The 23,587-nt window shown below is 36.9% G+C and overlaps 2 protein-coding genes across 2 annotated transcripts; both read left to right on the plus strand.

Moving 5' to 3' along the window:
* Positions 1-289: 289 nt before the first annotated feature.
* Positions 290-11,334, plus strand: mcm6 (minichromosome maintenance complex component 6). Its single transcript, XM_042496954.1, has 18 exons — positions 290-511; positions 676-822; positions 1,869-1,979; positions 2,198-2,285; positions 2,988-3,149; positions 3,284-3,449; positions 4,023-4,171; positions 4,703-4,853; positions 4,949-5,090; positions 5,190-5,331; positions 6,155-6,262; positions 6,645-6,800; positions 6,979-7,107; positions 7,410-7,574; positions 8,330-8,450; positions 9,060-9,284; positions 10,413-10,552; positions 10,648-11,334. The coding sequence occupies exons 1-18, from the start codon at positions 414-416 to the stop codon at positions 10,756-10,758; spliced, it is 2,511 nt and encodes an 836-aa protein (XP_042352888.1). The 5' UTR covers positions 290-413; the 3' UTR covers positions 10,759-11,334.
* Positions 11,335-12,164: 830 nt separating this feature from the next.
* On the plus strand, positions 12,165-23,549 carry si:ch73-71c20.5 (DUF4748 domain-containing protein). The gene is made up of 3 exons (XM_042497970.1): positions 12,165-12,300; positions 15,309-15,588; positions 22,144-23,549. Exons 1-3 carry the CDS (start codon positions 12,240-12,242, stop codon positions 22,313-22,315), a joined length of 513 nt encoding a protein of 170 aa, XP_042353904.1. The 5' UTR covers positions 12,165-12,239; the 3' UTR covers positions 22,316-23,549.
* The last annotated feature ends 38 nt before the right edge of the window (positions 23,550-23,587 follow it).

Raw genomic sequence — 23,587 nt, forward strand, 5'->3', positions numbered from 1 at the left:
TCTTTATTATGTTTACGAGTCAAATTTTAATACATAATTATTTGACAGAGACACGCGCACAGACACCGGTAGAACAAAGCTTACGTTTCTTTTTTTTATACGTCTGTTGATCATTTTTTCTCTGAACTTTATTGATCTGAAAAACGGGAAGCATTTCGCGGGAAAAATCAGAAGCGCATTGCGTCACTTTGACATTCTCACTCCTGATTGGCTACAACTCAGAGAACGTTCGCATACCGTCACCGATTGGTCGAAAGTGGCGCGCCAAAGATCACGTGTCCCTCTTTTCGCGCGAAACTGGCAGTGTGTTCTGTAAGCTCCGCAGCGTGCAGCGTGTCTCCGGTGATCTGCGGCTCGGCTCTTGTTTCTTACCGGTTTTTGGATCTTTTGTTCCCGTTAACGGAGTTTTCAGGATGGATGTGGCCACAGCGACCGCGGAGAACGTCGGGGAGATCGTGAAGGACGAGTTGGCGGAAAAATGTCAGAAGTTATTTCAGGCTTTTCTGGAGGAGTAAGTCCGGCTGCAGCAGGCGTCTTTGTGTTGTTGTCGGCCCAAACTGCCTGTGCACGAGATGATCGTTTTTTAAACGTTATTTAACCGTTACAGAGCATCCAGAGCGGTGTCGATCAGCTGTTAGAGCTCATGTATGATATGCATTTATTGTTTTTGTGTAGGTTTCAGACCGGGGACGGGGAGGTGAAGTATGTCCGGGAGGCCGAGGAGCTGATCCGGCCTGAGAGGAACACTCTGCTCGTGAGCTTCACTGATCTGGAGGGCTTCAACCAGGAGCTCGCGACCACCATCCAGGAGGAGTACTACAGGTGAGTACCACACCTGCTCATTAACTCTCTGTTTACCTTACAGTTTGCTCTCTAACCACAGTGCTGCAGTTACTTTAACTGTAACGTGTTTTCACCGGAACAGCTGATTTTCTATCATCTCATACCCCGAGTGTCGATGAATAACTGCAGAAATACAAAATATATAATATATATACAAATACTGTATAATACTTAACACTAAACTTGAGCACCTTTAAAAACAAAAACATGGAAATAAGGCAGTGAGCAACTTAACGAGAAATTACCTGAAAATAAGAAGAAACAAATAAATAAAAAACAACTAATTATTAACAAGCAACTTAGCAAGAGATGTGTCGCAAATTGCAAGAAATTAGGAGAAGAAAATGAATTGAAAAATTAAAAATGTAGAAATGTAAAAACAAAAGGAGAGAAAGCAAGAGACATGGAGAAAGAAAAGTATTAGTAACTATTTAGGTTAATTAAATGTTCATTTAGTACCTTTTTCAAACTTTATTATTATTATTATTTTGCAATGTTTCTTTAAATTTTTGTGTGATCATATTTAGGTAATTTTCTTGTAACTTTTTACTAATTACTTGCTAATTTTGTGGTAATTTCTTGTGAAGTTGCTCATTTCCTTCCTTACATGTTTTTGAAAGAAATGAAGCCGGTTTGTTCAGGTTTCCAGGGGTTGAGTTAAAAAACGTAAATTCAAAAGAAAGGAGCACTATGCAAATATATAAACGTATATAAACTTTTTCCCATATCAGAATTTAAAATATATAGATCTGATCATTATATAGTTTCTTGACATTTTTTACTGCATTGATCACGTGTAGTGCGTGCTGAAATACTGTATTGATCACGTGACGTCACATTTGTACTAACCAGCTTAGGGACGACAGACGGAAATTAGATCATAAACTAACTCGGGCACATTTATGTGGAAGTGCAAACTGAAACGTTAATTATTGTCTGTCCCCGCAAATTCAGCTAATGAATAAAATAAACAACCAGCAGGTGCATTCTCATCCGTGTGCTGACATGAAGGATTGTGTTTGCAGAGTTTACCCCTTCCTCTGTCGGGCGGTGCGCAACTTTGCTCGGGATCATGGGAACGTTCCTCTAAACAAAGAGTTCTACGTGGCGCTCGAGGATCTGCCGACAAGACACAAGTACGTGTGACACAAAAAAACCTCCATATGTGTGCACGCACTTTCAGTCAGTCTGTTTGCTTTATTTGCATCATATACTGTGAATTCATATAATATACTATGTATACTGTAATATATACTGCAGTATTCTCAGTAGACGTTACATAGTGGCTGCAGTGTGTTCTTTTTAATAACATTTAATCTAAGAGTTGATGATCTTTTTCTTGTGTGCGTTTTAGGATCCGCGAGCTGTCGTCGATGCGTATCGGCACTCTGGTGAGGATCAGTGGTCAGGTGGTGCGGACGCACCCAGTACACCCTGAACTGGTAAGAGATCCTGCAGGAAACACGTGCACGAAAATAATCAGTTAATGAGAGGCGACGCGCAGAGGAGGAACATTTCAGCCACAAAATGATCTTTTGTTTTTCAGTTTCTCACTTTGAGTTTTGATGAATTTTTGAAGAAAACCTTTTTATTGAATTCCTCACATAAAAAAAGAAATGCTGCCCATCCTTAAATGGAGGTATGTGAGAAAAACAAGGTTTTATCCCAAATTCAATTTCATCATTTTTTCTCCTTTATCATCAAACATTCATATTTACCGAGGCGCCCAAAACACTCTCATTCACCTTCTTGTGGCTCCATTTTTCCTCAGATTAAGACGTCCGCACGTCTGAAATTTACTGAGTAAAACCTTGAAGTCGTCATTTTCCCGAATCACTTTCACATTTTAATTTCGTTTTTTCTTTCTGTCACATTTTTTTTTCATCTATTTGTGATTTTGTTGAAATTTCTTTTTTTTTTCTTCTAGGTTTTTAGATGTTGGGTTTCTTTCCTGCACAGCTAACTTTGTCATTTTTATAATTAATTTTTAATATTTTATTTGTAACTGTGCAAATAAACTAAACTAATTCCACATTAACACGGGGTGAGTGATTGATACACAGACGATCATTTTGCGTGTGAAGTTTTCTTGTAAATGCATAAATTCGGGGATGTTGAGCTCGTGGTTTTTTGCTGATTTGCAGGTGAGCGGCACCTTCCTGTGCATGGACTGTCAGGCCGTCATCAAAGACGTCCCTCAGCAGTTCAAATACTCTCCTCCGACCATCTGCAGAAACCCCGTCTGCAACAACCGCTCACGCTTCCACCTCGACACGCACAAGTCCAAGTTCATCGACTTCCAGAAGGTGACTGATGCATAAATGTGTGTGTGTGTGTGTGTGTGTGTGTGTGTGTGTGTGTGTGTGTGTGTGTGTGTGTGTGTGTGTGTGTAAAAACAGGTGAACTGATGATAATTTGAGGTTTCTGACTCTGCGTTCAGGTGCGTATCCAGGAGACGCAGGCCGAGCTGCCCCGCGGATCCATCCCGCGCTCCCTGGAGATCGTCCTGAGGGCCGAGGCTGTGGAGACGGCTCAGGCCGGAGACCGCTGTGACTTCACCGGGACGCTCATCGTCGTGCCGGACGTCTCTCAGCTCAGCACGCCAGGTATGATTGTGATTGCAAAAAGAAACACTGCACACATCAGTTTTCTTGTGGTAAACTCTGACGCCTCTCACGAGTATTTTAACCTTTGAACTGTGTGCAAATTGCTGCATTTGCTCCCAGAAACATTAAAAAAAAAGGAAATGAGCAACTCGGTGAGAAATGTATTGCTAGAAATGAGTCTGTTTAGAAAATGATTTTTAAAAAGCTGGGGGAAAAAAGTGACATAGGATAGCATGTCGTCGAAAATGGTGACGAAACGACATTTTAGACAGAAATAAAGGGCACGGGCAATAAAAAATAGGTTATATCATAAACGCATACACATAAACACACACACACACACACCAGTTCAAACATACACACACTGTAAATATTTTAATTTTAAATTTAAAGTTATGTTACAGAATTATTAGAACTTCTGAAGCACTTTTCTATTGGAAAAACATTTTTAAAATATTTAGTTTTTGCGCAAGTCTGTGATGAAAAACTGCCGCGTGACATCGAGGAAAGCAAAAAAGTACTTGAACACATCATACTTTTTTTTTTTAAACATTTTGCGACGTCTGCCTCCAGGCGTGCGAGCAGAGACGAGCACCCGCGTTCCCGGAGGGCCTCAGGGCTTTGAGGCCGACGGCTTGAGAGGACTGAAAGCTCTGGGAGTCAGAGAGCTGTCGTACAGACTCGCCTTTTTGGCGTGCAACGTGACCCCGACCAACCCGCGGGTAAGACACACAAACACCAGCACGTTTCCACCGAAATCACACGAACAACATCCGTCAAACCCAAAACAGCAAATGAAATAAAGCTCCACACGCTCCCGGTGTTCAGATAAATAAATTACCAAACCAATGAAAATAAATGAAATAAAATAAATTCACATTGAATAAATGAAGAAAGCACAGGTGTTATAAACTCCATCCAGCTTTCTGTTTTTTCTGAATTCTTGTTTTTCAGATCAAAGTATGTATGGTGAATATTGGGGCAAAAAGTGTGAATATTAATGTTTATGATTAAGGTTTTGTTTTTTTAATTAAAATTGAAAAAATGGGATATGATTTGATTGGATTTCTCCTTTTTTATTTGGCATGTTTGAAATAAATATCTAACTAACGAACTAAATGAAGAATTTTATTTAGAGAGCCTTTTTTAGAAAACTCAAAGACGCTTAACAGAAACCAAAACAAAGTCCATTAAAAGTCAGTAAAACCAGATTAAATGAAGACGTGAAAAGTGTGCGTCTGCTCTTGCCGTAGTTCGGTGGTAAGGAGCTGCGTGACGAGGAGCAGACTGCGGAAAGCATCAAGAGCCAGATGACGGAGAAGGAGTGGGAGAAAGTGTTCGAGATGAGCCAAGACAAGAACTTGTACCACAACCTGTGCACCAGCCTCTTCCCCACCATCCACGGTCAGCGCCCGAAACCTGCTCTGCGTCCACCGACAGAGTGTGTCTCAGAGTGTCCAAGCTGCAGGTTTTTAACGCGGCGATGTCCTGATTTGCAGGCAATGACGAGGTGAAGCGCGGCATCCTGCTGATGCTGTTTGGAGGCGTTCCCAAAACGACCATGGAGGGAACCTCGCTGAGAGGAGACATCAACGTCTGCATCGTCGGAGACCCCAGCACCGCCAAGAGCCAGTTCCTCAAGTATGTGTCCAACATTTCCAGTCTCCTCTGAGACACTGCTCACATGTCAGTGTGAATGGTGACTTAAATGTGTGTGTTTGCGTGTGTGTGTGTGCGCAGGCACGTGGAGGAGTTCAGTCCCAGAGCGGTGTACACCAGCGGCAAAGCCAGCACCGCCGCGGGTCTGACGGCAGCTGTGGTCCGAGACGAGGAGTCCCACGAGTTTGTCATCGAGGCCGGAGCTCTGATGCTGGCGGACAACGTGAGTGCGAAGACGTAGAAAGTTTAAGGAGCAAGTGTTACTCAACTTATGGCCTGCAGGCCAAATCTGGCCCCTGATAGGAAGCCAAGTGTCCCCCAAAATCTCTAATTCAGTATTAAAATAAAGTGATTCACATTGTGAGGTGTTTTTGCACTTTTTGTATATACATAAAGTTCCAGAATGAATAAAGCAGCATTTAAATGTTTATCAAAAAAAAGCCAGTGGAGGATCCCCCCGCACCTCCTGAGGTCCTAGGTAAGCCCCTAATGTCCTAAAATCTTAGAAATTCCCTAAAATCCTACACATGGTCTAATATTCTTGAAATGTCCTAACATCCCACAAAGGTCCTAAAATGCCAGAAACATCCAAAAATCCTAGAATAGTTCTGAAATCCTAAAAACAGCCTAAAATCCTAGAAACCACCTAAAACCCTGCAAAGGCACTAAAATCCTAGACACAGCCTAAAATCCCAAAAACGGTCTAAAATCCTATAAATGGCCTAAAATTCTAAAATCCTAGAAACAACCTTAAAATCCTGCAAAGGTGCTAAAATCCTAGAAAAGTCTGAAAATCCTAAAAATGTCATCAAATCCTGAAACTGTCCATAAATCTTAACAATTGTTAAAATTCTACAAATGTCTTAAAATCACAGAAATGTCCTGAAATACTAGAAACACCCTGAAAAACTTAGAAATGTCCTAAAATCCCCAGAAAAACCTGAAGTCCCAGAAAGATGTTGTGCTGCTGCGACTTTGCGTCGGGTGTAAAACGGTGAAAACGTAATAACGTGCGTGTTTGTATTAACGACGCCGTTTCCTCTCAGGGAGTTTGCTGCATTGATGAGTTTGATAAAATGGACCTGAAGGACCAGGTGGCGATCCACGAGGCCATGGAGCAGCAGACCATCAGCATCACCAAGGCGGGAGTCAAGGTAACGCAGCCGCACGCAGCCCGAATCTAAAATGACGATCTGACATTTGACTCGTTTCGAACACTACGGTTCACGCCGGATTATAATATTTTGTTTAAACCGTGTTGTGAATTTTGAAAATGATTACATCTTTTTCTTTTTCCTTTTTTTTGTTTTTTTTTCCAATAAAGTCAGAATTTTGGACTTTACTTCTGTTACGTTACAGTTAAATGTAGGAAAGTAAATGACAAATGAAATTAAATCAAATTAAATGTGTCTTGAATTGAAATGTCAGCCTTATAACTGAAGCTTTGGGCTGTTCGGTACGGTCGTATGTTCATAATAATGAAGGTCCGCTCGTCTCTGCGGCAGATTAACGGGTCTTTGTCTCCGTCTCGTCCAGGCCACCCTGAACGCTCGCACCTCCATCCTGGCAGCCGCCAACCCCGTCAGCGGGCGATACGACCGCAGCAAGAGTCTGAAGCAGAACGTCAACCTGACGCCTCCCATCATGAGCCGCTTCGACCTCTTCTTCATCCTGGTGGACGACTGTAACGAGGTCCGCGAGCTCATCTGTGCTTTTGTTCTCGCTCTGATTATTAAATAAACTTCTTTTTATTTCTCGTTCTTTTTTATTCCACCCTAAACGTTTCATTTCTGCATCCTCTGATCTGTTTTAATAATCCAGTGTCCGTACAGTGATTCTAAACGCCGTCCTTCTCCCGTGTGTCTCCCAGGTGACGGATTACGCCATCGCCAGACGCATCGTGGACCTGCACTCCCGCGTGGAGGAATCTGTGGACAGACTTTACGCTCTGGACGAGATCCGCAGATACCTGCTGTCTGCAAGGCAGTTCAAACCAAAGGTGTGTCTGTGTGTGTGTCTGTGTGTGTGTGTCTGTCTGTGTGTCTGTGTGTGTGTGTGTGTCTGTCTGTGTGTGTGTGTGTGTGTGTGTGTGTCTGTGTGTGTGTGTGTGTGTCTGTGTGTGTGTCTGTGTGTGTCTGTGTGTGTGTCTGTGTGTGTGTGTGTCTGTGTCTGTGTCTGTGTCTGTGTGTGTCTGTGTGTGTGTGTTGTGTGTGTGTGTGTGTGTGTGTGTGTACCCGCTGTAAACACACACAGTCTTTCAAACAGTCTGCACGCTCGTCATTAACCGTTTCTCGTCCGCAGATCTCCAGCGAATCCGAAGAGTTCATCGTGGAGCAGTACAAACGTCTCCGCCAGCGTGACGGCGCCGGAGGAGTGTCCAAGTCCGCCTGGAGGATCACGGTGCGACAGCTGGAGAGCATGATCCGCCTGTCGGAGGGCATGGCGCGCATGCACTGCTGTGACGAGGTGAGTCGCAAAAAACGAGCCGCTTTCACCAATTTCTCCCTAATTTTTTCTTTTTTTCCTCAAAAACGGTTCCCAGAGAAGTCGTCTCCTGATTTATCGACTCGTTCTGAATTATTTGCTCATCGATTCGTATTCTGAATCCAGTTGTCCTCATGAGTTGAACGTGTGTGCAGGACTCTAACAACATAACTGCAGTAATAAAAAATATATTTATTTATTTTATTTTTTATTTTTCCTGGTGAAAGTTTCAGGAGTGCATGTGATGTACAAAATGAAATCTAAAGATATTAATCTTGTGTAGATGTCATCAACTTTCTTCCATATTAATATTATGATTATGATTATTTCTCTTATGTGGCATCTTTAAACAGAGAAACTCCCGTGTACAAAAAATCCAAAAATGTAACTCGTAAAGTGACAATCCTGCATGAAAGAAGCTTTTTTTGTGATGAAATTCTTATTTAGTTTTGTGCAAATTATAATAAAAAATGAAAACAAATAACATAATAACAAATCATTGTCATCATCATTTCCCACCGACGCTCCAAAAGAAAATTTAGACTTTTTTTTTCTAACCCTCCCCTCCTGTGATGTTAAATCATTTTTGATTAATTAATTTAAGAAATAAAAAGACAGAAATAAGTTATATTGTATCTATTTTTTGCCTTCTTCTTTCTTTAATTGATAAAATAAATAACTGATTTTTTATTTCTGCTTTTGAGTTTAAATTTAAACCCGTTAATGTTTTTGTTCAGGTTCAACCCAAACATGTGAAGGAAGCTTTCCGTCTGCTCAACAAATCCATCATCAGAGTGGAGACGCCCGACATCAACCTGGAGCAGGACGACGACCTGGAGGAGGAGGAGCAGGAGGATGGTACGCACGCACGCACGCATGCACGCACGCACGCACACACACACATATATGCGCACACACACACACAGATGTACACATTGAAAGGTAAGTTTTGGTATTTTTGTCAGCAAGGTGTCAAACTGGTTTGATTTCTTTCAAAAACATGGAGAGAAGGCAGCCAGCAACAAGACGTGGCCCAAAAATGAGCAAAAAATTAATAAAAAAAGGAAAAAAGTTTCAAAAAAATTAGCTGAAAATTAGCAAAAATGTTTTTTAAAAAATGCTGAAAATATTAATTTTACATGCATTTATTTTATATTTTTTATTTTCCTGTCTTTTTTTCTGTAACCTAATTTTAAATATAAAATGATTATAGTTACAAATACAGTTTTTCAGATATTTCCTATTTTTTTTTTAAGGATTTTTCTCATAATCCTCCCCTCTTTTTTTAAATAAATATTTATCTCATTTTCTTTTCATGTTTTACATTTTTTGTGGGACATTTCTTACCAAGAAAGAAATCAAAATTGGAAAAATGGAAAATAGGGTCCATGTTTAAAAAATACCAAAGTTAACTTTAGCATCTAAATGCAGATGCAGAGATCTTCTAACTAATACCAACTTTTGCAGGACACGCCGTCCCCAACGGAGTAAACGGAGTGAACGGAGTGAACGGTGTAAACGGACACGTGGACGGCGTCAATGGGCACGTCAATGGAATCAATGGACACGTGAACGGTGTGAACGGCCACGCCGAGCCTGCCGGTCAGCCCAAACCGTCTCTCCGTCTGTCCTTCACCGAATACAAACGCATCTCCAACCTGCTCGTCCTGCATCTGCGCCGCGCCGAGGAAGGTAAGGGACGCCGCTCTGCAAAATGCTGGAAATACTTTTCCAATTACTGTTCGGGATGCTCAATATCGTATTTTTTCTTTTTTTGCTGATATGCTGATATAACAACTCATGTGGCCAATAATCAATACCGATATCAATATAGCGATCATCAAGTGTCTTCTGTCATATTAAGCAGACTTTTATCGTAACGGTCAGATGATGGAGACATGAAATACAGAATAATGCTTTTCAGTGTATATGATATTTATACTCAAAAAAATACTCATAAAAATACTCATAAAAATAAATACATGAATAAATAATAAATGAGTAAATAAGAATGAATAAATAGACAGACATATTTTTTTTTATATGTGCCTGAAATTATTTTGCATCCCTAATTTTTGCAGTTTTCTTTTAACCCTTTGAAACCTGAGCAAGTAGTCTTGATTTCTTTCAAAAACATGGGAAGAAGGCAATGAGCAAAAATTGCCCAAAAAAATATAGTTGCAAAATATTCCTGAAAATTAGCAAAACAAAAAAAGAAAGTTAAAGAACAAAACAGATATTGAAATAAGCTGAAAAGTGCTTATAATAATAATAAATTATATATTATATAAAATTATATAATAAAAAATTATAATAAACTAATTATGTACATGACTGATTTTGTTGTGCATCCCTAATTTCTGCACCTTTTAAACCTTTAAAACCTGACATAATTATCTTGATTTCTTTCAAAAACAAAAATTAACAAGAAATTTGTAAAAAGTTACAAAAAAATCCTTAATTCCTGAATCCTGAATTAGCAAAAATAAAATCAAAAAGAAAAGTAAAAAAAGCAAAAACAAATATGGAAATTGCCTGAAAAAATGCTTAAAAATAATAATAATTCTGTAACATAATTTTAAATATGTAATTATGATAATTATAAACATGATTTTCTGAATAGTTTTCCATAAATAAAAAAAAAATCTAAATCTTAGAAATTTTTCAATTTGCCAGACATTTCTTTCCAAGTTGCCTTTTTGCCGTTTGTGAGATGTTTTAGAAATGAAAGCGCCTCGCTCAGCTCTCACGGAGCTGATGTGGATCCGGGTTTCAGAGGGTTAAATTCAGTCTAACCTTTTCCTGCTCTCTGCGTCGCAGCCGAGGAAGAGGAGCAGCTGAAGAGAAGCGCGGTGGTGAACTGGTATCTGAAGGAGATCGAGTCCGAGATCGACTCCGAGGAGGAGCTGGTCACTAAGAAGGGTCTGATCGAGAAGGTCCTCCACCGGCTGGTGCACTACGTGAGTCCCACCTCCTGCAGAAACGCGTCGTCACCTTTAATCCGGCACTCGTTTTTAATCCAGGTTTTGACGTTCTCCGTCTCGTGTGTCTGCAGGATCACATCCTCATCGAGCTGTCTCAGGCCGGGCTGAAGGGCTCCGAGTCCTCCAGCACAGAAGAAGAAGTCGTTCTGGTCGTCAACCCGAACTACATCCTGGAAGATTAAAGTCCTCTTTGCTTTCTCTCGTTCGAGATGTTGTTTGACTTGTTTTGTCCTGTACAGAAAATTTTGGGCTCTTAAAGAAAAGAAAGGTGTTTCGTAGTCGAACTGACTTTTTGTAAATATGCTGCTCTGTCCCGCCGTCGTCTGTTTGGCGTTCGGTCGAGGAAACGCTGAATTGTTGTTGTTTCCATGACTGTATGTTAAGGCTCCAAGGTTTCAAGTTATATTGTTTTTTGTAAAATTATGAAATGAATTTAAAGAAAATGTTGGTTTAATAATAAAAAAAGTGAACTTAGGGACTGTTTGTCCCTTTATTTTGGGGTGCAAAAAGGGGACAGGCATGCAAATTAATCACTGTTTAAGCTCTTGGGAGGAACTTTTTAAAAACTATTTTGGAAGAGATCACAAATTTAAATAGTATTTTGTTGCCACTTATCACAGAAAAAAACCCAAAACTGTGCTTGAACACATTATGTGAGACGAACACTTCCATCAGAAAAAAACAGCTAAATCTGAGCTTAAAATAGAGATATTTAATCTAAATTAGTTATTTTTTTATTATTTATTCTGGTTTAGTGAAGGGGCATACACATTCAAATTATTGTCTTTTATTTTTTTACTGTAACTGTTTAAAGAAAACATGCATGTTTTTTTAAATAGATTTTTTTTTAATTTAATGTTGCCATCCAAAACCAATGCATTTTTTCTTTAAAAATTGTCTAAATTACTGACTAACTCAAATATCATAATCAGAAACTGTAGAAACAAATTATTGGATTTTCAATTTTCCTACAACCCTTAAACACATGGAAGGAACACAAAAAACCCATAACCAAATCTGAGCTGAATATACTGATATTTCATCAAAATCACTATTCAAAGTTTTGCCAGGGGAAGGCATGTCAAATAATTCTTTTTTTAATCACTGGGCAGGGACCTATTTATTTTGGCTTACTGGTAATAGTATTTTTTCATTAAAAAAATTAATGTTTTCATTTAAAAATGTAGATTTTTTAAATGTTTTTTTTTAAGATTTAAAAAAAACTTTTGCCTTCCAATCTTGCTGTTGATTTTTTTTTAATTTGCCAAAATCATACAGTTAATCATAACCATAACCAAGTGTGAAAAACAGAATATTTTAAATGAAATTTCCTGTTATGTCCTTTAGCACATCATGTGCAATTAATGGTTTCCACAGTAAAAAAAAAAACAAAAAAACAAAAACAAATCTGAGCTCTTGTTTGAAAATTTGCCAATAGTAAAAAGAAAAAGTTTTATAGTTAAATATTTGAAGCATTGGAGGGGGGGAATTAAAATTTAATAAATAACTAAAAATAAATAAAATTGAACCAAAGCCATCCATAGTTAGATAAATAAATCAGATAAATAACAAACAGTCCCTTAAACACGCAGTTTTTTAACAGAAGCGCTGCATCTTTTGTCCTCCAGGTGGCAGCACTCGGATGTGATAAATCCCACTGCGCATGCCTGACTCTGGAACAAACATGGCGGCGCACATGACAGCTGTGAGGACTGCACTGAAAGGTAAAACACAAAAACATCCAAAACATCAACTTCACACTTTCTCTAAAAAGTTACCAACGACGGGCTCGTTAAATCAACACCCGCGCCACCTGCACGCGCAGTGGCAGAGACGTCCGCGTGTTTGTCGTAATAATTTTGGACGACAAACGTTTCCTTGTTGTCTCGTGATGTAACCTGACAAACCTCAACAAAGATTTAAGGAAACGTCAACGCTGACGTGAACACTGACGTCAGTGTTTTCTGAGCTGGACTTTACTTTCCCACCTTTTTGTGATTAACTCTTTGATATCTGAGCAGGAAGGTTTTATTTCTTTCAAAAACATGACGATTAATGAGAGATTTAGCAACACCTGGACCAAAAATGAGCGAGTATTTGCAGGAATATTACCTGAAAAATATCAAAAGATAAAATAAAAATGAAAAAATAAATAAAAATGATTTTTTTTAAAAAGGAAAAAAAAAAAAAGAAAATGCCCCCCACCCCCCAAAATAAAAATTTGTTTTAAAAAATGTATTTTAAATTTATACAGATAGTTTTCTTGACTTCCCCATTTCATAAATAATATTTTTTAAAAACAAATTTCGTTGTTGTTCAAGTTTTTTTTTAATCACAGCTTAAGACATGTCGATGATCAGCAGCAACACTGATTTTTATAAAACATTTTCTCTGCTGTCAGACACTAACACTCATAATGCTTTAAAAATATTTTACATTAATATGCTTTTCTACATTAATTGAGTTTATTTTTTAAGCAACATCAGACCTAAAAATAAATATCAAATATTCATTAGTTTTCAGAATTTTAACTCTTTAAATGCCTTTTCTTTGATGCCACTGTTTTATTATTTATGATAATTATGATTATTATGATTGTTATTATCATCATCATCATTATTATTATTATTGTTATTATTGTTATAATTATAATAAATTATCACAGCCTGGGAAATGTCACTGATTTGCAGCGACATTGATTGTGTCAGTGCACTGAGTGGAAATTAAATGTATTTTCTCCATATGTGCTAAATATGGTAAAATATAAAAATAAAAAAAGACGTCTTCAGGTAGAAAATAATAAAAATGACAAATTTTAAGGCAAAAGCCCAGAATGACACCCCGAGATAATACAGAGGGTGTTTTCCTGCTCTGATGGCTGTGGGATCAAAAATGTCAGTTTGAATGAGTTTCAATGGAGCATTTTTTGACCTGAACAGCCTGAATGTGAAAATTTAGTTTCCACAGTGTATTTTAGACTTATTGTAGGAGCTGAGCTGGAAACTCAAATATTAAACAAAAATACACAATCTTGCCGAAATGTATGCCCGAATGCATGAACACAGTCAAAATTATCAAAAAGTGAAGAAAGAAAAGAGCGTAAAATGCTTCAATTGAAGTGCGTTTTACGGCAATAAAACAAATGTTTTTTTGAATGGAGTTCAGTTGGTTTGATGACAGTGATTTCAGGACTGTTTCTGATCACAAAAACAGGATCTTAACCTTTAACGGAGAGATCGATCTCTTTATTGAATCCCGGGGGAAGTTTTTGTTCGTTAAAGTCGCTCCGAGTGCATTATCTCAAATAAAAATATACATAAATACAAGTGTATAAAAAATATAAATGTAAAAACAGAAATACAGCAATTGTAAATAATTAGCACAGTAGTTAAATATTTAAATATTTAAATATGTAAAAAAAATAATAAACTGAGTATGAAGTCCACTTAGAGCACAGCAGTAGAACAGCATTTGCAGTAAATTATTTATTATTATTATCTTTTTTTTCTTCTTTTTATGAACACACGCAATATACAAACACATAAACAATCAAAACAAAGTACACACAACTCAGTGACAAAGACACACTTTTACTCATATACTTTTACAAACTCATCGAAGGATCCTTGCAATACTTCACAGTACGTTACTACAGATATTTTTTGAACGGTCAGCAGTGTTGGTCCGTCTGTCTGCTTGACAATCCCATTTTAGTAATAATTCACATTTGAAAAAAGGTTAAAAAAAAGTTACAATATATGTTTTCACAATGCTTCGCAAAAGGTTTGAAATTTTAAGAATAATTTACCGTTTTTTGTCATTTAAATTTAAATTTGACATTTTTCGCCATAGTAAAGTGTGATTTTTGTCAATTTTTTCAACACGCTATATCTTGACTTTTTTGGCCTTTTTTGGTGTTTATTTCCACTTTGTATACTATTATGCGCCTCTACGAGCTATAATATGTCATTTTTAGCCATTTTTGTGACGGGTCAAAATTTGACATTTTTCGCCATAGTATAGTATGCGATCTTTTTCGGCCACTTTTTCAACATGCTAAATTATGAGGTTTTTGGACTTTTTTGGCCTTTGTTTCCACTTTGTATAGTATATACGCGTCTCTACGAGCTATAATATGTAATTTTCGGCCATTTTTTTGACGGGTCAAAATTTGACTTTTTTTTTTCGCCATAGTATAGTATGCGATTTTTCGGCTACTTTTTTCAACATGCTAAATTATGAGGTTTTTGGACTTTTTTGGCTTTGTTTCAACTTTGTATAGTATAACGTTTCTCTAAAGACTTTAATATGTCATTTTTAGCCATTTTTAGGACAGGTCAAAATTTGACATTTTTCGCCACAGTATAGTATGCGATTTTTGGCCATTTTTTGAACATGCTAAATTATGACATTTCTGGACTTTTTTGACCTTTGTTTCCACTTTGTATACTATGACATGTCTGTTAAGCTATAATATGTCATTTATCGTATCTTAATTGCCTTAAGTATGGTGTTAAGTTAATTTTGTGGACCTTCTGTTTATTCCCAGCATTAAGGTACGGTGACAGTGTGCACGTTTCCTGCAGGGTTTAGGCCTGCTGCCAGCTGCTCCGGTTTCACTTAATACTGAACCATTTAAAAAAGTTATAATTCCCATGAGTCACTTAACCACTGCTATTGAGGTAGAGGTCATACTATTGAGGACTAAAAACCTTTTTTCTGTCTTTATTAGGTGTACACCGTGTTCCCGGCCGGTGGCTCCTGACGCAGAGGAGCAAAACCTCGTTTCAGTGTTTGCAGCTGCCTGCTGCTCAGTGTCGGCAGCTGCACGTCTCCTCTGCTGCCTTTTTGTGCAGCTCCGGGACAGAGCCGCAGAGGAGCAGCCAGCCACAAAGCACAGCCTCAAACCGCGCAGACGACAGGAAGGCCGGACGGGAGGAAGAGGAGGAGGATCCTGAATACATCCCCAGGAGAAAGGCGAAGAACCCCATGATGAAGATTGGCTATGCCTGGTGAGTGTCTTCATGTTGTAACAAGTCATACGATAGTAGGTCGAAAAAAAGTCACAGTATGGTATGTTGAAAAAACAGGAATAGCATAGTATGTCCAGAGGAAAAGGCAGAGGATAGTAAGTCGCAAAAACAGAGAATATAACAAGTCCAGAGTGTTATAATTTAACATGTTAAGTCTTAAAATCATACAGGATATCTGGTGGAAAAAAAAGTTGTAAAGATGCCATAGTATGTTCTCAAAAATTTCATGAAAACACCGAAATATAATATGTTGAAAAATTCAGACATAAAAACTTCATAGTATGTAGTAGTATAGTGTAGTATTCGATTTTTTGGCCAGTTTTTCAACATGCTAAATTATGGGGTTTTTGGACTATTTTGGCCTTTGTTTCCACTTTGTATAGTATAACGCGTCTCTACGAGCAATAATATGTCATTTTTAGCCATTTTTGTGACGGGTCAAAATTTGACATTTATCGCCATAGTATAGTATGCGATCTTTTTGCCATAGTATAGTATGCGATCTTTTTGCGGCCACTTTTTCAACATGCTAAATTATGAGGTTTTTTGGACTTTTTTGGCCTTTGTTTCCACTTTGTATGCTATAATGCGTCTCTACGAGCTATAATATGTCATTTTTAGCCATTTTTGTGATGGGTCAAAATTTTTTTTTTTCGCATTTTTCGCCATAGTATAGTATGCGATTTTTTCGGCCACTTTTTCAACATGCTAAATTATGAGTTTTTTGGACTTTTTTGGCCTTTGTTTCCACTTTTTATAGTATAACGCGTCTCTACGAGCTATAATATGTCATTTTTAGCCATTTTTGTGACGGGTCAAAATTTGACTTTTTTTTTCGCCATAGTATAGTATGCGATTTTTCGGCCACTTTTTCAACATGCTAAATTATGAGGTTTTTGGACTTTTTTGGCCTTTGTTTCCACTTTGTATAGTATAACGCGTCTCTACGAGCTATAATATGTCATTTTTAGCCATTTTTGTGACGGGTCAAAATTTGACATTTTTCGCCATAGTATAGTATAGTATGCGATTTTTTCGGCCACTTTTTCAACATGCTAAATTATGAGTTTTTTTGACTTTTTTGGCCTTTGTTTCCACTTTGTATGCTATAACGCGTCTCTACGAGCTATAATATGTCATTTTTAGCCATTTTTGTGACGGGTCAAAATTTGACATTTTTCGCCATAGTATAGTATGCGCAATCTTTTCGGCCACTTTTTCAACATGCTAAATTATGAGGTTTTTGGACTTTTTTTGGCCTTTGTTTTCCACTTTGTCATCTATAACACGTATCTACGAGCAATAATATGTCATTTTTAGCCATTTTTGTGACGGGTCAAAATTTGACTTTTTTTTTTCGCCATAGTATAGTATGCGATCTTTTTGGCCAGTTTTTCAACATGCTAAATTATGAGGTTTTTGGACTTTTTTGGCTTTTGTTTCCACTTTGTATAGTATAACGCGTCTCTATGAGCTATAATATGTCATTTTTAGCCATTTTTGTGACGGGTCAAAATTTGACATTTTTTTTTCGCCATAGTATAGTATGCGATTTTTTCGGCCAGTTTTTCAACATGCTAAATTATGAGTTTTTTTTTTTACTTTTTTGGCATTTCTTTCCACTTTGTATAGTATAACGCGTCTCTATGAGCTATAATATGTCAATTTTTAGCCATTTTTGTGACGGGTCAAAATTTGACTTTTTTTTTTTCGCCATAGTATAGTATGCGATCTTTTCGGCCACTTTTTCAACATGCTAAATTATGGGGTTTTTGGATTTTTTTGGCCTTTTTTTCCACTTTGTATATCTATAATACGTCTCTACGAGCTATAATGTGTCATTTTTGGCTATTTTTGTGACGGGTCAAAATTTGACATTTTTCGCCATAGTATAGTATGCAATCTTTTCGGCCACTTTTTCAACATGCTAAAATTATGAGGTTTTTGGACTTTTTTTTTGGCCTTTGTTTCCACTTTGTATGGTATAATGCGTCTCTACGAGCTATAATATGTCATTTTTAGCCATTTTTGTGACGGGTCAAAATTTGACATTTTTTTTTTTCGCCATAGTATAGTATGCGATTTTTTTGGCAATTTTTTCAACATGCTAAATTATGAGGTTTTTGGACTTTTTTGGCTTTTGTTTCCACTTTGTATAGTATAACGCGTCTCTATGAGCTATAATATGTAATTTTTAGCCATTTTTGTGACGGGTCAAAATTTGACATTTTTTTTTTCGCCATAGTATAGTATGCGATCTTTTCTGCCACTTTTTCAACATGCTAAATTATGAGGTTTTTGGACTTTTTTGGCTTTTGTTTCCACTTTGTATAGTATAACGCGTCTCTATGAGCTATAATATGTCATTTTTAGCCATTTTTGTGACGGGTCAAAATTTGACATTTTTTTTTCGCCATAGTATAGTATGCGATTTTTCGGCCAGTTTTTCAACATGCTAAATTATGAATTTTTTTTTACTTTTTTGGCATTTGTTTCCACTTTGTATAGTATAACGCGTCTCTATGAGCTATAATATGTCATTTTTAGCCATTTTTGTGACGGGTCAAAATTTGACATTTTTTTTGCCATAGTATAGTATGCGATCTTTTTTGGGCCAGTTTTTCAACATGCTAAATTATGAGGTTTTTGGACTTTTTTGGCCTTTGTTTCCACTTTGTATAGTATAACGCGTCTCTACGAGCAATAATATGTCATTTTTAGCCATTTTTGTGACGGGTCAAAATTTGACATTTTTCGCCATAGTATAGTATGCGATCTTTTCGGCCACTTTTTCAACATGCTAAATTATGAGGTTTTTGGACTTTTTTGGCCTTTGTTTCCACTTTGTATAGTATAACGCGTCTCTACGAGCTATAATATGTCATTTTTAGCCATTTTTGTGACGGGTCAAAATTTGACATTTTTTTTCGCCATAGTATAGTATGCGATCTTTTTGGCCACTTTTTCAACATGCTAAATTATGAGGTTTTTTGACTTTTTTGGCCTTTGTTTCCACTTTGTATAGTATAACGCGTCTCTACGAGCTATAATATGTCATTTTTAGCCATTTTTGTGACGGGTCAAAATTTGACATTTTTCGCCATAGTATAGAATGCGATCTTTTCGCCATAGTATAGTATGCAATCTTTTTCGGCCACTTTTTCAACATGCTAAAAATTATGAGGGTTTTGGATTTTTTTTTGGCCTTTGTTTCCACTTTGTTCATCTATAACACGTATCTACGAGCTATAATATGTCATTTTTAGCCATTTTCGTGACGGGTCAAAATTGACTTTTTTTTTCGCCATAGTATAGTATGCGATCTTTTTGGCAATTTTTTCAACATGCTAAATTATGAGGTTTTTGGACTTTTTTGGCTTTTGTTTCCACTTTGTATAGTATAACGCGTCTCTACGAGCTATAATATGTCATTTTTAGCCATTTTTGTGACGGGTCAAAATTTGACATTTTTTTTCGCCATTGTATATAGTATGCGATCTTTTTGGCCACTTTTTCAACATGCTAAATTATGAGGTTTTTGGACTTTTTTGGCCTTTGTTTCCACTTTGTATAGTATAACGCGTCTCTACGAGCTATAATATGTATTTTTTTTAGCCATTTTTGTGACGGGTCAAAATTTGACATTTTTCGCCATAGTATAGTATGCGATCTTTTCGGCCACTTTTTCAACATGCTAAATTATGAGGTTTTTGGACTTTTTTTGGCCTTTGTTTCCACTTTGTATATAGTATAACACGTATCTACGAGCTAAATATGTCATTTTTAGCCATTTTTGTGACGGGTCAAAATTTGACTTTTTTTTTTTTCGCCATAGTATAGTATGCGATCTTTTTGGCCAGTTTTTCAACATGCTAAATTATGAGGTTTTTGGACTTTTTTGGCCTTTGTTTCCACTTTGTATAGTATAACGCGTCTCTACGAGCTATAAATATGTCATTTTTAGCCATTTTCGTGACGGGTCAAAATTTGACATTTTTCGCCATAGTATAGTATGCGATCTTTTTGGCCAGTTTTTCAACATGCTAAATTATGAGGTTTTTGGACTTTTTTGGCTTTGTTTCCACTTTGTATAGTATAACGCGTCTCTACGAGCTATAATATGTCATTTTTAGCCATTTTTGTGACGGGTCAAAATTTGACATTTTTTTTTCGCCATAGTATAGTATGTGATTTTTTCGGCCACTTTTTCAACATGCTAAATTATGAGGTTTTTTTTTACTTTTTTGGCATTTGTTTCCACTTTGTATAGTATAACGCGTCTCTACGAGCTATAATATGTAATTTTTAGCCATTTTTGTGACGGGTCAAAATTTGACATTTTTTTTCGCCATAGTATAGTATGCGATTTTTTTCGGCCACTTTTTCAACATGCTAAATTATGGGGTTTTTTGGACTTTTTTGGCCTTTTTTTCCACTTTGTATCTAGTAATACGCGTCTCTACGAGCTATAATATGTCATTTTTTTTTAGCCATTTTTGTGATGGGTCAAAATTTGACATTTTTTTTCGCCATAGTATAGTATGCGATTTTTTTGGCAATTTTTTCAACATGCTAAATTATGAGGTTTTTGGACTTTTTTGGCTTTTGTTTCCACTTTGTATAGTATAACACGTCTCTATGAGCTATAATATGTCATTTTTAGCCATTTTTGTGACGGGTCAAAATTTGACATTTTACGCCATAGTATAGTATGCGATCTTTTCTGCCACTTTTTCAACATGCTAAATTATGAGGTTTTTTTGGACTTTTTTGGCTTTGTTTCCACTTTGTATAGTATAACGCGTCTCTACGAGCTATAATATGTCATTTTTTAGCCATTTTTGTGACGGGTCAAAATTTGACATTTTTTTTCCATAGTATAGTATGCGATCGATTTTTCGGCCACTTTTTCAACATGCTAAATTATGAGGTTTTTTGGACTTTTTTGGCCTTTGTTTCCACTTTGTATAGTATAACGCGTCTCTACGAGCTATAATATGTCATTTTTTTTAGCCATTTTTGTGACGGGTCAAAATTTGACATTTTTTTTTTTCGCCATAGTATAGTATGCGATCTTTTTGGCCACTTTTTCAACATGCTAAATTATGAGGTTTTTGGACTTTTTTGGCCTTTGTTTCCACTTTGTATAGTATAACGCGTCTCTACGAGCTATAATATGTCATTTTTAGCCATTTTTGTGACGGGTCAAAATTTGACATTTTTCGCCATAGTATAGTATAGTATGCGATTTTTTCCGCCCCATTTCAACATGCTAAATTATGAGTTTTTTGGACTTTTTTGGCCTTTGTTTCCACTTTGTATGCTATAATGCGTCTCTACGAGCTATAATATGTCATTTTTGGCCATTTTTTTGACGGGTCAAAATTTGACATTTTTTTTCGCCATAGTATTGTATGCGATTTTTCGGCCACTTTCTCAACATGCTAAATTATGAGGTTTTTTGACTTTTTTGTCCTTTGTTTCCACTTTGTATAGTATAACGCGTCTCCATGAGCTATAATATGTCATTTTTAGCCATTTTTGTGACGGGTCAAAATTTGACTTTTTTTTTCGCCATAGTATAGTATGCGATTTTTCGGCCACTTTTTCAACATGCTAAATTATGAGGTTTTTGGACTTTTTTGGCCTTTGTTTCCACTTTCTATGGTATAATGCGTCTCTACGAGCTATAATATGTCATTTTTAGCCATTTTTGTGACGGGCCAAAATTTGACATTGTTTTTCGCCATAGTATAGTATGCGATCTTTTCGGCCACTTTTTCAACATGCTAAATTATGAGGTTTTTGGACTTTTTTGGCCTTTGTTTCCACTTTCTATGGTTTAATGCGTCTCTACGAGCTATAATATGTCATTTTTAGCCATTTTTGTGACGGGTCAAAATTTGACATTTTTCGCCATAGTATAGTATGCGATCTTTTTGGCCACTTTTTCAACATGATAAATTATGAGGTTCTTGGACTTTTTTGGCCTTTGTTTCCACTATGTATAGTATAACGCGTCTCTACGAGCTATAATATGTCATTTTTGGCCTTTTTTGTGACGGGACAAAATTTGACATTTTTCGCCATAGTATAGTATGCGATTTTTTGGCCACTTTTTCAACATGCTAAATAATAAGGTTTTTTCACTTTTTTTGGCCTTTGTTTCCACTTTGTACAGTATTACGCGTCCTTAAGCTATAATCAGAAATTTTTGGGACGGGTCAGAATTTGACATTTTTCGCCATAGTATATGATGGGATTTTCTGCCTTTTTTTTCGACATTAAATACTATGATGTATCTCTACAAGCCAAAAATTGTGTCCAAAAGTCATTGTATAGCAAGATGTCCAAAATCACGCTTAAATTTATATTGCAGCATATGGACTAAAATAGTGTCAAAAAGTTTTAGTATAGCATGTAGTCCAAAATCGCATCAAAAAAGTAAAACATGTAAAACAGTTGCCATTTGGTTTCTCCCATATCACCCACTGAGTAAAATAATTACCATGATAATCAATATTCCCCCTCCAGGATGATTGGCCTCCCTGCAGGTATCATCGGCTTTCTCCTGACCAAGAGAGAAGTGGACAAGAACAGACTGAAGCAGCTAAAGATTCGACAGAGAATGAAAAGGTCAAACGAGGGTGAATATGACGGCAGTCGCTACAGCCATCACACACAGAATGTCAAAGTGGACCAGTGATGTTCGTGTCGGGCTGACAGTAGCTCATCTGCATCAAAGACTGACTTCTGAGGAGAACTTAACAAGCTTGAGTTCAAAATAGCGATGACAAATGTATTTTCATTATTTTCCAAGTAGATAAAGAAGAATCATCACTGGTATGACTGCAGATTAACCATACGTCAAAACTCAAATTCAAATGTTTATTTGATACGAAAAGGCAAACAAATTTTCCTAATCACTGATATGTATATATACAAACCCATACACCACAGTGACAGTTTGTGCAGATTAAAAATGTCTACCTTAGTTGTTTTTAAAGGTTGTACTGAACTGTGATCATGTGCAGAGGGCCAGCAGGGTGGGGTTTTGCATTTAGGACAGCATTTCCCAAATCTCTCCTCGAGTACCACTAGTCCTGCTTTTTTTAAAATCTATCCCTGCTCCACCTCAGCTGATTCAAATGATCAAGTCATTATGAACTCCTGAAGTTGCTTGGCTTTCATTTGAGTCAGCTGTGTTGCAGCAGGGACAGATCTAAAACATGCAGGAGTGCTGGTTCTTGAGGAGAGGTTTGGGAAACGCTAATTTAGGAGCTTTTGAACAATGCCAAATTAGCTGGAACTCACTGACTTCCAGGAACACCAAGGCACTGATTGTGTTATCTGGTGTGGAAAAACTCACCCTGCTGGCACTCTGAGTCCAACTGTAACACAAGAAAATACACAGACAGTTATGTAACAAAACTATAAAAGTTTGTGGAGTGTATATAGCCCTGTACTTCTTAAAATCTAATCTCAGAAACATTGTCATTGTGAAGGCACTGTAGTGAAGTAGATTGTATATAGTTACAAATATAACAACACATATTAAACAATCAGCAAGTATAAATATGGGTATCATCATCCTGGGCTTGAAATGACTTCATATTGGATAGAAACCAAATTTTGGAGTATTGTCCACCCCCCTTTCTGTACTCCAGCGCCAGCCTCTACTTGCAAAGTGGAGTTTTAACATTAAAATACACACATTTGCCCATTTTACCAACATTTACACAGAGGGGCATAAGTTCATGAATAGATTTACATAGAGAGAAAAATGTTAAGACACTGTCTGCCTTAACTGAAGTCCAGCAAAGGTGAGTACATGTTGCAACTGGCATTCCAGCATCTATAGGTATTTGCTGTATTAATATTGTGTTTTTTCTCCACCGATAAGTTGTTAAATACAGATATAGACATATTTTTCAGAAAAAGTGCATTATTTTGTGCATAGGACGAACCTATGACAAAA

The sequence above is a fragment of the Plectropomus leopardus genome, chromosome 12 (assembly GCF_008729295.1).
Source record: "Plectropomus leopardus isolate mb chromosome 12, YSFRI_Pleo_2.0, whole genome shotgun sequence".
In the NCBI taxonomy this organism is placed as follows: Eukaryota; Metazoa; Chordata; class Actinopteri; order Perciformes; family Serranidae; genus Plectropomus; species Plectropomus leopardus.

What these genes read in the sequence shown, in the direction of transcription:
- si:ch73-71c20.5 (XM_042497970.1), top strand. Translation starts at nt 12,240, where the DNA reads ATGCCTGACTCTGGAACAAACATGGCGGCGCACATGACAGCTGTGAGG. An exon ending in TGTGAGGACTGCACTGAAAG is followed by an intron (nt 12,301 to 15,308) that starts GTAAAACACAAA and finishes TGTCTTTATTAG; the next exon opens with GTGTACACCGTGTTCCCGGC. An exon ending in ATGAAGATTGGCTATGCCTG is followed by an intron (nt 15,589 to 22,143) that starts GTGAGTGTCTTC and finishes TTCCCCCTCCAG; the next exon opens with GATGATTGGCCTCCCTGCAG.
- mcm6 (XM_042496954.1), top strand. Translation starts at nt 414, where the DNA reads ATGGATGTGGCCACAGCGACCGCGGAGAACGTCGGGGAGATCGTGAAG. An exon ending in GATCTGCCGACAAGACACAA is followed by an intron (nt 1,980 to 2,197) that starts GTACGTGTGACA and finishes TGTGCGTTTTAG; the next exon opens with GATCCGCGAGCTGTCGTCGA. An exon ending in AGTTCATCGACTTCCAGAAG is followed by an intron (nt 3,150 to 3,283) that starts GTGACTGATGCA and finishes CTCTGCGTTCAG; the next exon opens with GTGCGTATCCAGGAGACGCA.